Raw genomic sequence first — 14,851 nt, 5'->3', positions numbered from 1 at the left:
CCCTCCTCCCTCCCGAGTATCTAAGTGACTGTTTATGTGACTTTCCGTACCAAAAGCCAATATCCTCGTAACAATTTCAACAAAGGACTCGTAGCTCAACGGTAGAGCGTGAGACTGCAGATCTTAAGGTTTCGGGTTCAAATCCCGACGAGTCCTCTTTTTAATTTTTTTCTTTCTATTTTTTTTATAGGACAACTACCGTGTCGAAGAAGGGCTTTATTAAGCTGATGGGCAAAGTATCGAATCAAATAGGATTTTGTATACAAGATTTATTAAAATTAAGGAAAAAACATAAAAGTAAGAAATCCATATTGTATATACAGAGTATATTAAACTACAATGGGCTGTTACTCATTCAAAAAAAAAAAAAGAAAAAAGCATTCCTCTAAACGCGCACTTTTTCCACTCGGACGAGCCCCGCCATGCCGCCGGAAGCAATCCAAGCAGATGCTCGCGAGTTTGGACACCATGATACGCGCTGGATAGAGGCCTCAGGCGCAAAGATTTGTTGGACTTGGGAGAGGACACTCGTATGATACCTGACCTGAATCTAATTTGAAAAAAGAAGTGTGAGCCTAGAGAATCAAAATAGTTGAAGAATTAGGGAGCAATGGTTGAGATATGCACCTCCGGTACAACTGAGTCCAAATAATGATATTTGTCGGTCTCATTATTGTAAGCAAGTTGGTATAAATTGTGCCGGTTGACTTTCTAAATGAGCAGGTTGGGTGAATAATAGGGAGAAAATAAACACAAGTTTTCAAGGCTTACCAAGTATCTCCCGCGAGCCTCGTACATATTTGTCATTTTGACACGACCATCGGCAGAAGCGGTGGCAATAAACGGATGGAAGTGAGAACTTGATGCGGACTAGAGAGAGGAAAAGGTAAATAGCAAATGAGCTATTGGCATAACCACCCAGAGAGGATATTTTTTTTTAAAAAAAAATAGAATCCCATACCCAGATATGATGCCAGTGATTCATTAAAACGATGTTTTCCTTTTGCAGCTTCACCAATATTATATTGTCTTCAGAGTCCATGTAAAGAATCTCTTTGGCAAAGTACGGCCACAGAATAGTGTCGATAGGTGCTAAAAAGGAACAAATATACAAAATTAATGCAATTCTAAAGATTATAATGAAAAAGGTATAGATCTTACTCAATGTTCGAGCAATTGGAATCACGGTCCAAGGATCCCGCAAATCACGCGCCAAAACTCTGCCATCCTTCCCTGTGCTTGCAATTAATGTTGGATCATTCGGGCCGCCCCATTCAATCATCGATACACAGGAGTCGTGTGCGGGAAGATAGTGGAGTGGTTCGAAAGCTAAGAAACAATACATGCCATTAATATGCTATCGATAGGAAGCGAAGGCACACGAAACATTTACCTGATATTCTGTATTCTTCCTCCATTATTGTCGGAGGCTCCAATGCTTCTTCAATATTCCAGACAACAATACAGCCTGGATACGATAAAGATTAGCCCATCATGTTAGCATTCTAAAAGACATGAGGAAGACTTGCCATTAGAGCATCCAGCAGCGATCTGCGTGTGTCCCATCCAGCATACGGTGTGCAAGCGTGTATCCGGAAGGGTTGCAAGAAAGAGGGGTTTAGTTAATTGCACTAAAGTATGAAATAGAGGTCAGTGCTTCTGGTTCCTTCAGTCTCAATCCAAGACCATCTTACCAAAGACTGTCTCGTCTTGCCCGACCCCATGTTGCCTTCTTAACATTTCTGGGTGCGGAATGTTGAAGATTTTAAGGCTTCCATCCCCAAAACAACCTGCCAAGAGTCCAAGTCTGCCTGGAGGGGAATCAGACGGTCCTGTCTTTTCGCTTGGGCACTACGGGGATCAGAGTATAAGTTATCAGAAATCAACCACATACAAATCAATTAAATGCAGACCTCGACAAAAGTTCCATAAGGGCACCATTTGATGTCACGAGAATAGCCGAAATCGTGGAGAAGACATAAATCCAACATAGCTCTCGGTTCACTAAAGTAAATGCAGCATTCGCGTCAATAAGACTGTCATTTTATTATAAAAGGGAAAAAGATCCATTTTGCATACCCATCTGCAACCTCGTGTTGAGAGTCAATACGCCATATTTGGATGCAGCCTTTTGTAGCAGGCTGTTTCGAGTGGAGTCCGTGGTGTTCATCGGATGTTCCTCTATATCCACTTATGGCTAAATATTGGGAGGACGCTATGGAAAGGGCCATGTTAAGGTTAGTGTACGGAGTGAAGAAGTTGGTAGTTCAACTTACTAGTCTTGGAGGTTCCAAGAGGACACCAATCAAGGCCCCATACGGACCCTGCAGCATTGACAATACAGCCTTGCTTATTTTCATAGTAGTCATCTTTTCGCAGAGAAAAGTGATTAGTTCGTCGAAAATGAGCATGGGATGACTCGTATTAAGCTTACCAAGATTAATCGACTGTTGGGGATCAAGCAAGAGTTCGTCCGCTCCCCCCGAAGACTTCAACTCAATGGTGACGGGGGTTCGTCGCTTAGGAAGATAATCCAGTGCGTCTCTAAAAGGTGTGAGAGAATTTAGGATAAACATGCCTCGTGTAATATCTAATCCACTCTCATACTCTTCAGATACTATTGTATAGTCCTCAGGAAGCAACGTCACATTGGTATAAACACGCTGCTTCAACCATCCTTTTGGAACGCCAACCGGTTCATCTAGCACCTCGAGTTTCGACAGGAACTGCCAGCCGGCCACTGGTACATTTGCAAAATCCTTTAACGTGTTCTTGTTTCTCCGCGGAGTACTACCGGACTTGCCCCGCGGCTTGTACGCAGATCGCTTTGATCGGCCTCCGTCAAACTCAGTTCCTTCTGCCCCCTCTAATTCATCAGACTCTGCCAACTCTTCTTCCTCTTCCTCTTCCTCTTCCTCCTCGGCCAAGCTTTCTTCGTCGTAATCGTCCTCTTCTGCGTTTCCAGTATCGTTCAATTCAAATTCACTTCCGGAATCGTTGGAATGATGTATCATTTTACGCATTTGCTTTCTTCCACGCGCACTGGCCGTCCGTCGCGGACGTCGGCCCGAAGGTGTATTTAATTCTTCATCCGTCAACATCCTCTCAGCATCCTCTTCCTCGCCCACTTCCTTTTCTGCATTGGCTTCATCCATAATGGAATCCTCATCACCCGCTTGCTCAGTATTAAGTACCCTTCCTCTTCCCCTCCCTCTTCCTCTCCCTCTTCCTCTCCCTCTTCCCCTTCCTCTCCCCCTTCCGCTTCCACTACTACGAACAGACCTTGGCCCACTATCATCCGCATTTTTTCTCGGACGCCCTCGGCCTCGCCGAACCACCGGGGTACTTAGTTCCTCGTCTGCCATGCTTTCCTCCATTTCCATGCTTGGCTCATCCCTATTCTCTCCTGTCGTATCCCCTGGGGATTTATTCTCGTTTTCAGCTGGGTTTGTCTTGCGTGGCTTCATATAACTCAAAATGCTGTGTTCTTGCTTGAAAGCATTTTCAGAGCTAGTACTTCTAACGCTACTCGTAGGCAATTCCATATCCAACCCCATCTCCTCCTCCGGGCGATATTTACGGGGTCTGCCCCGACCACGGCCGCGCCCACGTCCGGATGAACTGGTCTCTGCACGACCGCGACCCCGACGAGATTCGGGAGTGAATGGCTCCTCGCTTGTAGCCTCCAGGTTATGATCCTCTTCCTCCATTTCCCTTTCATCCCGATTACTGACGCTCACTTGGTCGTTCGCTTCAGCGATGTTGTGCAGATCTTGCTCATTTTTGAGATGCTTGCTTCGTCTGCTAGAACTTGAACTTTGTTTAATCTGGGTTTTTCGATTCGTTGGTGTATGCGCTTCAGACGCCTCTCCCTCATTCTCCGCGTTTCCTCCTCCTATTTTCAGAAAGCAGAGATCATTAGTTTAGATTACTATACTTTTTTTTCTCTTTTTGTTATAAGCTCGAAACGAAAAACAAACCAGTTAGATCCTGCTTACGGGGTCTTCCGCGTCCGCGTTTCGGTGTGGATTCCGCACTTTTACCTCCACTTCCGCTCCCAGCTGCAATCACTTTTCCGTCACCATTCGATTCTTGCTGGACATCCATCGAAACCTTTCCATCCTTCGACCCTCCCTCCATAAGAACTAGCACTGAGTTCCCTCCTTGCGATCCACGACCAAACTTGAGCTGTCGACTCGATGCACGCCCGCTCTTTGACGGAGTGCTTGTCGCAGAAGGCATGGCATTTGAATCGCGGGATGACCGAGTCGACGATGGGCTCTGATCGGCGGAAGAAGTGGAGTGGATTCCAGCCTCAGATAGATTTGACTTGGACGGTTGGTTTTGGTCATCCATGACCTCTGTCTTGTCTCGCAAAGTAGGATCTCGAAAAAATATAGGTTTTACGCGTCAACTGAGTGGAAATCCCCATTTTAGCAGTCACATACATATTTTTAATTTTCAAGGACTTGGATAAGTGACAAAGGCTAAAGCAGAGAGAAAAAAGTCCAATATATATAGGGAAAAAAAAAAGACATTTTGAAGAAAAAAGTAAAAGAAGAAAGAAGAAAAAGACGAGGAGACAATAAAAAAGAGGTAAAAAAAGGTAGAAGATAAAAAGATAAAAAAAAAGCGATTTTTGAAAATAAACTACCTAGAGGTGAATATAAAAGGGGGAAAAAAATAATTCACAATAGGGCAAAATTCGGTCTATCGTGCTGCAGGCTCTTCCACCGCTTCACCCACTTCGTTCCCTCCTCCCGTCTCCCCTTCCGTCTCCGCCAAGTTATGCAGTCGCCGCCCGATCAAATATTCTTCGTCCCGTATCACCTGCATCCACCGTCGCATCATGAGGAAGCACTGCCGCTGTAACTTGTATACAATGCCCACGCCAGCCAGGATGGGGTACATGTATCGGAACACGGCAACCTTCAAATTTCCCTCCACCTCCATCGCCACTATTGCCACCCATGAGACCACCAAGGGGACAAAAATTCCCAGCAACAGCCCTCCTCCCACCGGCACAATCACCTTCCGAGTCAAATCACCCACATTCAGTCGCCTGATCCCGTTCTCGGTGATTTCGTTGATGGTGCGGCTCCACCGGTTCTCGCCGAGCATGGTCGCCGCCTTGGTGAAGATTTTGATGTAGATCAGGCCGAGCGCCCAGTCCTGCAAGAAGTTGATCTCAATCCTGGTATCTTCTTTGGGGGAGTAGCGTGCAGGCAATAGGATATACAGCTCGATGGCCAGTGCAAACAAAAAGGGAATGACCACGCCCAAGGCCACCGACACATAGAGCAGCTTGAGCACCAGAAGAGTTGCACTCCCCACTCGCTGTGCCACCGCCTTCAGGTCCACCTTCCAGTCCTCGGCCTTGAGGGCGAGCAGGCCGCGCACCACCCAGTCGATCACCAACCCGACGCCCCAGACCAGGTAGGCACCCACGGAGAAGGCGTAGATGTCGTGCACCGTCTTTTCACTCCCCAGGTAGTGGCGGAACACGCGGCGTCCCGTCAAGAGTGGGATGATCGTGCACGCACAGACAAAGGCGGAGCCGGTAAGCCACATCAGGAGGAGGAAGCTGGTGACGCGCAGGCGGAACCGAGGAGGCACGTACACGACCACGGTGTTGCTCGTGTCGAGGCGAGGGTTGAAGCGCGAATCGTCCTGCTCCACCAAGCGCTCCCCCTGCTCGTTGACAGGGATGAGCATGCGCCGTCCCTGGATCACGGGCACGCCATCGTACCGAGGCGCCCGCACAAACCCTCCGTCCTTGATGAACTCGATGCCTGGCCCCGTGGTTTGCCCCGTCAACCAGCCGTACCACGACCTCCCCACGTAGTAGCCCTCCTCATCCTCCTTTCTCTCGTCGAACATAAACGAGGTCAGCCGCAGCAGCCGCGCGGTCGCCCGCCACCACTTGGTGAAGAGCTTCCGGAGGATGCGCTTGGGCTTTGCCCAATCCACGGTGACGGGTATGATCAGGTGGAGCGCGAGCAAATCGATCGGGAAATCGGAGAGCGACAGGCTCATGTCCGTGTTCAGCGGCAACACCCCGGGAATGCACCAGGAGATGGCGTGCACGACCCCGCCAATCCCCACCACCACCATCCCCGAGTACATCAGGGCTGAGGTGCCGATCTTCTGCAGCTGGGTCAACACGGGCCGCTCGAGGATCTCCTTAATGGGGTGGAACTGGGGGTCGTTTGGATCGCGGATGAACCACATCACGCCCGGCCGAACCGTGTCCCGACACATCGAGACAAACACCGCGAAATGGAACATGAAGCCGGTGCCCAGGAACCAGTGCATGAACAGGGAGGTGAAGGGGGCGTGCTCGTGGAACTCGTAGCGCTGGCGGGCCGCATTGTTCGGGAATAGAGGTAGCGTGGAGAGGTCGAGGAGGATTCCGCAGATGATCGGGAACACGACGAGCTCGATGGCCACGAAGAACGCCACCTTCAGGATGATGCCCTGTTGGTGGATTGCCTGCTGCATAGCTCGGTTAACCGTGCGGCCGTACATGTTCTTTGTTTTTGCAAGGTACCACGCGCCCATCCCAATCATGATTACATAACCAACTAGGACACAAATAGTGCGATCTACAGGGGAGTTGCTACTCGGGATCTGTTGCCACCGCCCGATCGCATTTGCTATCGGAGTGAACGGGAGAGAAAGGGTTTGATTGGTAAGGGTATTGTTGAGGGATGACGGCGAGAAGAAGGGGAAATGTTCGTTGGTCATGACCTGCTTCCAGTGCTTTTGTAGAAATTGGCTTCCCCCGTAGAGGATTGAGTTTGATTCATCGTTCGCCAAAGAAAAGAAATTGGAGCATAGCGGCTCCACCATCCTCCAAATGGCTTTTGCTCCTGGTTCAATGAACTTTGTCACAAGCCATTCCACTATTGGGTTCGTAATAATCTGAGTAAGCGTCAATGGGAGCTGGATAAGCTTCAAAGGCTTGATCTAGGATAAACAACAAGCAGACAATATATAGGTATAAGTCATTTTTCATCGGCAGAAAGCAATGTCTAGATAAATACCAGGATGAGAGTCTTGCCCGTCACGTAAGGAACAAAGACCGAGGCTCCAAGACACAGACTGATCAGAAGTGCCATCAAGGCGGAGTTTTGGAGCAGCATCCATAACGGACCACGGATGCCAATCGCCTCAAACATCCCCTCGAGGTCATCCTCGGCAATTTCCTCCTCTTCCTCCTCTTCCTCGCCCGCTTCCTCGTCCTCCTCGCCCTCATCCATTCCTTGCTGACCTCCCTCTCCGGCCATTCCTCCGACATTGTCATGGTCTAACCCATGCTCGTCCTCATGCCCAAGGGCTGCGCCCTGGAACCGGAACAAGCCATCCTCATGATCATTGGGGGCAGGGACGTGCTGCTCAGGAACCTCGTGCTCCTCATGCTCGTTCTCCTCGTTGTTGTTGGCCATCCAGCTCTGGATTCTTTGCCAGAACGTTTCCTCTTGGTTGGCCGCGATCGGGACATGCTGTGGAGGCAGAGACGCGTGTCTATCCGCGTCGGTGACTCCCCCAATTACAGCGACATCACTCCATCTCTCGCTATTGCCAGCGTTTTCATCGTCTGCTTCGTGGTTATCATCCTGATACCGATGCGGAATACGTTGGCGTAAACCCGTGGTGCTGGGGGGCACCTGATCTGGCTCTGAAATCGGTGTATGCACAGAATTCACAGGAACCCGTTGCTCGTCAACCGCTTGAGAATGGGTCGACACCCCCTTGCCCTTGTCAGCATTGGAAACCGGCTGGATGTCTTTATCGCTCCGTATCGCCTGATTTTCCTTTTCATCCACGGCAGTCCCGGCCCTTGATGATTCACCAGCCTCTGCACTAGCCTTTTGCGTGCTAGGCTTTGCTACCGGGAAACCTTTTGTTATCCGAATAACACGGCCGCGTTCAGTATTAATGACGCGAGATTCCGTTCCCGGTGGCAAGGACTGGCCAATCTTTGCAGCTAGCTCGTCAAATCCCCAAGCTGGCTGCATGAGTGAAGGCTGATTCTCCCGCCGCCCCTCTTCTGTCGAGTTGGATCGGGTGCTCTCGAATCGGAACGGACGGGGTCTGCTGGCCTCATCATTATCAAAACGCAACGTGCCTGATGTTTCAGTGGGCTTGTCAGAGCGAGCAGTGCCTTGGTTGAGGGTTGAGTTTGAGGATGAAGGTGGGGTTGAGTTGAAGACGAAATTTTTCGAGGAGTCGGGAGGGCTCGAAGCGAATGGAGCACTGGTTTGCTCGCCCGAGGTGGAGGCTGGCCTAGATGAGGCTTCGTTGGGTGACCGCGAGTTTAATGAATCGCTAGAGCGCGCCGCCGGGAGATGCGTTATAAATAGAGAGGCCGTGCGGTACGGCTTTTGCGCAGCATCCTTTTCATCTTTGTCCACACCTGCATGTGAATTCGAAGTAGAAGCTGTGAATAATAGCAAAACGTGTTAGCAAATTCAGGAGAGCCACAGAGGGGCGAGGTAGGATATTACTTTGCCGATCCGACAAATTGGACTCTCCCGCTACTCCGCCCTGGCCGCCATTAAGCGAGGTTTGGAATGTAAATATGGCTCTAGAGGGACCAGAAGCGCCGGGGTCACCCTGACGAGAAGCGGGAGCATAAAAGTTGAATCGGAAATCGGAGCTGGCCAGGTTGTCTTGGGAGTCAGTAGGCTTGTCGGGAGTGGAAGCGGAAGTCCAATTGAATCCGTTGCCCTGACCGTGCGCATCAGCCGCCTGCGCTGGTTGCACGTTGGCTCGGAGCTGGGTCATCAGTTCCTGTAGATTCTGTCGTTGCTGATGCAGCTGGTCAGCTCGTTCCTGTTGGAAATCAGAGGGTATGGGTGGGGGTGGTAAGTGCTGGTTTTCTCGGGCAGCCGTTGGAGCCGGCTGAGGAATAGGAGCCAGCGGATTTCGGTTGCCGAACAGGACCCTTTCTTCGGGTGCTTGCCGCTGGGGCTGCTCTTGCTGAGCCTCTGGAATATGATCCATCTCTGCAACTCCATCGAGCTCGGCAGGCGTGTTTTGGATGATCCACTCGCGTAATAAAAAGGCAGCCACAAACACAATAACCACAATGCAAGTGATTATTTGCCCCTCGAAGCAATCCGAAACAAATTTGCTATTTCAATCAAGGAGAAAAGTGGACGAACACATCCATCTAAGATAAAAAAAATCAAACAAACGGATATAGTGAAAAGTATTATTTTACCTTGCCATATTGCTGTAGCTTTCTTTCATTGCTAGCGTTTCAGTGTTGTTGTTTTTGACTATGAGATCAATGGTAGCCTTGACCATTTCAGACACAACGTTCTGCATGGGGGCAAACATCGTCGCATTTTGATCGGTTTCATGAGGTGGCGGTTGGTCCAAACCATTCAGCCCAAACGCTATATTATCCCCCGACCAGAAATAGAATCGCCACACCCACACCGTGATGTAGGGCAACACCACCGTCCACACCGTCATGACCAGCCAGGCACGGAGAAACAACAGGATGCCGGAGAGCACGCGGCGAATGCCTCGCCGCATGAAAAGGAACATCGGTATTGTCTCAGGCATGTCCGGCGCATAGATGGGAGTGAAGGCAAATGAGTGTTTGCACAGCTCACAATACTTCTTCTTGCTATGGGAGAGCCATTCAATCAGGCAGTCCTGGTGAACATATTTGATGCTTCCGCTGCACCGGCACGGGTGGAAGAGAGGCTGATCTGGTGTCGCTTCACACCGGCAAACACGGCAGATGTCCACTACGCGATGGGGGACGGGCATGGACAGAGGTCAGCGATGATGGATACAAAAGACGCCGATCAAGGGAATGGCTGATTAAGCTTTTACCTTCATCATCCATGCTGCCTGATTAATTAACCGTGAGAGATTCAAGCGAGGGGTAAGAGCGGTACAAACGCAGTCAGAAACGATGGGGGAGATCGGCTTCCTAGGTCAATAAAATCGCCCTTCCAAACTTGGGATCGGCCCCTCGATGCAATGATAATCTTTCTATCGGAAGGAAAGGTTCGTGTGTCGTCCTTTGAAAAACGTTTCCAGAGGTGACGTTTAAAAATCGAAGCCACAGGAGGAGGATAGGGGAGGGACAGCCTGGCTATCCGCCGTTCGCGAGGGCTCGTTTCAGCAAATCAAAAGGTGGCTGGAGATGTCAAAGTTGTTTTACGCCAAGCCGGCCTATGAACGCCAAAGGAAGGAAAGAGACTTTGTGGTTGTTTTCCGGTTGTGCTCGGGCCCCAGGAAAAAGGAGGAAATGAAGGGCAAGCAGGAGGCAACCGAAGGAAAACAAATGACGAGCCCTCCTCCACTCCAGTGGGAGCCAAATCTTGTGCTGAATTCTCTTTTGCTCCTGGGAAGCCTGCGAACTCCGGCACTAAACTACCGCTCTATAACATGTTGGCCGTTTGTTGATTGTTTTGCTGAAACCTAAACCATAATCACCCTTTGTTTATTCTTTGTTTTCCTTGCATTGCCGAACCACCAGACAGCTGCAAGTCGACTGACCGGCTTTGTCCCACCGCGCCTGCTTGCCGGGCCATTGACACCTATATAAACCCCCGCACTCGTTCTGCGCTGCACTTCCGGCTATCTCCTCGAGATTTCCGTCTTCATTCTTGTCATTTGCTGGCATCTGCCATCTCTCCATCCCTCCACCCAGTCCCCCCCCCCCTCCAGCATCCCCATTGCTTCTCCACCATGAGCAGAGATCCTTGGCCGCCCATGCCTAACATTCCCCTCCCGCCACGGCCGAAACAGTGACCAGGGGGGGACGCCGGGAAGACCGGCTTGGTTCTTGAGACGCGAGTCGATTCTCAAACGATACTCATACTTCATTTCAAAAATTCTGTACTTTTGTGTGGCCCGTGGCTATTTCTTATTGTTTCAGTGTACATAAGTGCATTTTCTTTTCCCCACTTTTTCCCCTTTTTTTTTTGCTAGCATTTGGTTTTTTTTTCTTGTTTTGCTTTATACCTGTCGCACTTGGCTTAATTTTTTGTTTATTTCGCAACTCCGGCTGAGAAAAATGAACTTTCGCTATATAATAATAAAATCCATCCGCAGAGTTTGGCTTTCCTCAACCCGCTTTCCCCCAAATCGGACTGCAAAACCAGGCCTCCGACCCCTCGGCGGCTCAAAACGCCAGCTTGCTTGCGATGTTGCGCGAGGTCTGGAGCAGCAATGGGAAGAGCAAGTATTGCACCACGAACCCCATCAGCACCCAGTATGGCCCAAATGAAAGCTTAATGCTGCCGTGGAAGAATGCATCGCTTCCCTGTGCCATCGAGCAAAACAGGTAAGGCGATTGCTATAAACACGGATCCGCGGCCCAGCTGCAGGCCCACTCACCTTATAGGTCCACGCTTTATTGTAGCCGTACAGGTAGATCAGCACGTATCTAAAACGAGAATTGCTCTCGAGTTACCGCGCATCCAACAACAAGCACGTCAAGCACCCTCCAACACTCACCCCTGAAAGATCTCGATGGCCCAGATAAGCAGCGGGAACGCTACTGCGCGCACCACCTTGAACCACACAAGCGCCTGGTACGTCTCGATGAAGAAGGGCAGCGTCAAGACATTCATGAAAAACTGCTCAAACGTCGTGTGCCCTTTGCGGCAGCGCCTGTCGAAGGGGCGCACTAGGATGGACCCGTCGGCCTTCTCGATCGTGACCATGTGGAAAACATACTCTAGGGGCATAAAAGCGAGCAGCGTGTCAATGTTCGAATCCATCGCAAACGGACGCGTCTTTTATATACCTGTCACGGAAAACACCAACCCCCCGATCAGCCCCCTCACCTTGGCTTCGGTCGTCGTCATGGAAAACCAGAGATACACGATGAAGGCCATTAATACGTAACCTCCGATGGGCCATGGATGGGCCTTTGTTTTGGGCGGGGTGGGGGCTGTGATGAAGCGGAAGGGGCCCCTGAGTTGCTGTTTTGCTTTTGCTGAAGATGATTTAGCGGGCATGGTGTGTGGGGCGAACTGCCAATGAGAACTTTCTCCTCTCCTCTCAATACTCCATGTATAAAGGAACGCCAAATAACCTTTTGGATTCAAGCGCCGCAACCGCACGTGACACAGCTCATCCAACTAGCTAAGCTAATTCGATTTTTCGCGTGTTTTCCCCCTTAAATACGCGCGAGCTCTGTTACCGCAGACATCGATGGAAAAATTGGCCGAGAAAGGGGACGCTCTCCGTCGCAATCCAAATGGCCTCCAATACAAGCCTAAGGGGAATGGTTCTAAATGGGATTGGGGTAGGTGGCTAGCAGGGAATCAAGCATGGCCTTGCTTCGGCTCCTCCCCAACCCTACTCGGACCTTCCTCCTTCCGCTCTCCCCACAAATACTCCCTTGGAAATGCACAAGGGGTTGAATCATTTGGAGAGGTCGTACATGCTAAACTTTGTTGATGGCCCATACGCTAGCCTAGAGGAACACTGGCTGGCAGCCGCCAAAGCCCCAATCTACACCGGAAATCGTCTACATTTCCGCTGAATCAGGCGGAGTTGAGGAGACTCTCGCTCGGATGCCGATGCTACCAGCCTCGTGAGAAGGAGGATGGATCAAACCAGTTGGAGGGGAAAAGGCCAATAGACCAACCAAAAAACGCGTTCCTATTCCGCCGGTGGGATCGAGATGTGCAAGTCTCTCTAAAAGTCAATGGTAGATTTCGTACGAGGTTACTCTGGGATGCATGATGTGGTTTGTTTGTACTTATTTTATGCTTTCTCCTTTCAGGTAATATTGTTTTCAACTTGTGAAGCTTCTCAGCCGATTGGATTCGATAATGGCAATAGGATTTCCATCGGAAGTGGGCAGCCATATTGGAATGGTCGCCACAGACTCTTTCATACTGTGCAACCGACCGACAGGCTGCCCCATAGAATCGTGAATAAATGAAAATATATATTTATCCATGCAGATAAAAAAATGCATTTCTAATTCAACTCCGTGCGCCTCTCCAACATTAACGACCCTTATATACAGGCGCTCTCTTCTCCTTGAAAGCACGCAGCCCCTCTAATCTATCCTCGGTCGGGATCACTTGTGCATAGCAAGCCTGTTCCACATCCAGTCCGGAGTCGATATCAAGCTGACATCCGCGGTCAACCGCGAGCTTAGCCATCCGGATAGCAACGGGGCCCTGCGGGAGGATCTCGCGCGAGAGGCTGAGAGCTTTCTCAAAAGAAGACTCCTCATCCACGGCGTAATTAGCGATGCCTTGGTTGGGTCAGAGGCGTTAATTGTATGCACCAAAAGATACTCCTAAGCTGCCCAAATAAAAAAATTCCTTACCGGTATCAGCTGCCTGCTTCGCATTAAGAATACGTGCCGTCAGGATCAGCTCCTTTGCCTTTGCGGGGCCAATCAATCGGCTCAATCTTTGCGTCCCGCCAGCGCTATACAGTATATAAGAAATAAAAAGCGCATGTATTAGCCAGGACTAAGTAAACGGAAAGGATGGAGCGGCCCTCTTTAATATGGCACCACCATAGGGGCGGAGAGAGAGAGAAGGGTACATACCCAGGAATGATAGCCAGCTTAGTCTCTGGAAGCCCAACCTTTGCTTTTGCTCCCACTACCCGTAGGTCGCAGCAAAGCGCCATTTCGAGCCCTCCACCGAGAGCTGCTCCATCTATGGAGGCAATGGTGGGTTGAGGCAGGGTCTCGAGCTCACGGAATGCCTGTCGTAAACTATAAAGAAATTGAGATACTTCTGACGGAGCCATTGTTGCGCGCTCCTTTATTTAGCAAAATAAGCTATCAGTCTGTGATGGCAGAGAATTCCACCTGAAATTCAAAACGAACGCACCTTTAAATCAGCCCCTGCACAGAAGACTCCATCCACCAGACTGCGCAAGACAAGCACGCGTACATCCCTATGTTCAAGAGACTGCATTATTAAAAAAAGGGATCTCGAAACTCTGACCATGGCATCACGAAGACCCACCCATCAAATCGAATTCGACTCACAATATCCCGGAATTCTCCCAAGAACTGGCGAGAGATGGCGTTCTTGGCCGCAGGGCGATTCATCGTCAACACCGCGATTCCGCCATCGGCACCCGAGAGGCTCTCGAGCGTGCAGAATTCAGACGTGCTAGTACTGATTCCGCGGCTGCGAAGCAGAGAACGGAGATTCGGATAGAGAATGGAGGGTCGAGTCAGAGTCGTAAGTAGCAGACGCATGTTGGGGATGGGTGGGCTGTAGGGGGGATGGAGAGCAGAGCGTGAGAAAATTTGGGATTAAACGCGTCAGTCGAGGTGTGACTGCAATATCGAGTTTTAAAAGTACAGATAAAATCTTTAGTCAAAACTCAGAATCTAGAGGCTAAAGCAATTTTGCTCTTGCTGTAGTGGGCTCCCTCTTGAAAATGCCACTGTCACTTAGAGAGGTGTTGGGAATTTTTGGAGAATGAACTTTAAGAAAATTTGGATAAAAAAAGTGTTTTATATCCATAGCGCGTCTAAGTATTGAACACTTATCCATCAACGATGATTGGGCAGCTCTTCTTTTTTTTTCAAAATCGACGATTTCTAGGATTATGTGTGCCATTACTACCTTTAGCTTTACGTAATTGACCCTTCCTCTACCGTCGACTATAATGCAAAGTTCAACTTGTTGAACCAAAGTTAATAGAGTCGCACTCTAAACTCTTCCCTTGATTCAATTTAGGGTCATCCTTCATATATTATCCATCGAAATTAAAAAAAAATCCATGGAAAGGACTCTAGCTTACTGTAAGAGAAAAATTTACAGTTAAGCACAGCCCTTCCTCTCAATTTGAGGAAGTAAATTACAGTGACCGCTGGGTGTCT

At 49.6% G+C, this 14,851-nt stretch overlaps 5 protein-coding genes and 1 non-coding gene across 6 annotated transcripts; 2 read left to right on the top strand and 4 right to left on the bottom strand.

Annotated features, from left to right (window-relative positions):
• The first annotated feature begins 84 nt into the window (after positions 1 to 84).
• On the top strand, positions 85 to 156 carry VTP21DRAFT_t194. Its single transcript has one exon. It is a non-coding gene; the product is annotated as a tRNA-Cys (tRNA).
• Positions 157 to 385: 229 nt separating this feature from the next.
• VTP21DRAFT_2975 (uncharacterized protein) lies at positions 386 to 4,356 on the bottom strand (the record flags this gene model as incomplete). Its single annotated transcript, XM_069393226.1, has 15 exons — positions 386 to 550; positions 628 to 711; positions 772 to 870; positions 962 to 1,092; positions 1,162 to 1,329; positions 1,394 to 1,468; positions 1,515 to 1,631; positions 1,695 to 1,851; positions 1,914 to 2,004; positions 2,080 to 2,215; positions 2,277 to 2,369; positions 2,435 to 2,544; positions 2,608 to 3,136; positions 3,275 to 3,895; positions 3,981 to 4,356. The coding sequence occupies 15 exons, from the start codon at positions 4,354 to 4,356 to the stop codon at positions 386 to 388; spliced, it is 2,952 nt and encodes a 983-aa protein (XP_069249585.1).
• Positions 4,357 to 4,710: 354 nt separating this feature from the next.
• Positions 4,711 to 9,868, bottom strand: VTP21DRAFT_2974 (uncharacterized protein; the record flags this gene model as incomplete). Its single annotated transcript, XM_069393225.1, has 5 exons — positions 4,711 to 6,969; positions 7,047 to 8,443; positions 8,511 to 9,139; positions 9,230 to 9,767; positions 9,856 to 9,868. 5 exons carry the CDS (start codon positions 9,866 to 9,868, stop codon positions 4,711 to 4,713), a joined length of 4,836 nt encoding a protein of 1,611 aa, XP_069249584.1.
• A 303-nt stretch (positions 9,869 to 10,171) lies between these two features.
• Positions 10,172 to 10,453, top strand: VTP21DRAFT_2973 (uncharacterized protein; the record flags this gene model as incomplete). Its single annotated transcript, XM_069393224.1, has 1 exon — positions 10,172 to 10,453. One exon carries the CDS (start codon positions 10,172 to 10,174, stop codon positions 10,451 to 10,453), a length of 282 nt encoding a protein of 93 aa, XP_069249583.1.
• A 702-nt stretch (positions 10,454 to 11,155) lies between these two features.
• VTP21DRAFT_2972 (uncharacterized protein) lies at positions 11,156 to 11,996 on the bottom strand (the record flags this gene model as incomplete). Its single annotated transcript, XM_069393223.1, has 4 exons — positions 11,156 to 11,296; positions 11,371 to 11,419; positions 11,491 to 11,713; positions 11,783 to 11,996. 4 exons carry the CDS (start codon positions 11,994 to 11,996, stop codon positions 11,156 to 11,158), a joined length of 627 nt encoding a protein of 208 aa, XP_069249582.1.
• A 1,002-nt stretch (positions 11,997 to 12,998) lies between these two features.
• Positions 12,999 to 14,221, bottom strand: VTP21DRAFT_2971 (uncharacterized protein; the record flags this gene model as incomplete). Its single annotated transcript, XM_069393222.1, has 5 exons — positions 12,999 to 13,252; positions 13,328 to 13,431; positions 13,556 to 13,773; positions 13,845 to 13,911; positions 13,983 to 14,221. The coding sequence occupies 5 exons, from the start codon at positions 14,219 to 14,221 to the stop codon at positions 12,999 to 13,001; spliced, it is 882 nt and encodes a 293-aa protein (XP_069249581.1).
• Positions 14,222 to 14,851: the final 630 nt, after the last annotated feature.

Source organism: Calcarisporiella thermophila (assembly GCF_041956535.1).
Source record: "Calcarisporiella thermophila strain CBS 279.70 unplaced genomic scaffold VTP21scaffold_16, whole genome shotgun sequence".
Classification (NCBI taxonomy): domain Eukaryota; kingdom Fungi; phylum Calcarisporiellomycota; class Calcarisporiellomycetes; order Calcarisporiellales; family Calcarisporiellaceae; genus Calcarisporiella; species Calcarisporiella thermophila.
Note: the sequence above shows the minus strand (reverse complement) of the source record. Positions and strands in the feature narration are given on the sequence as shown.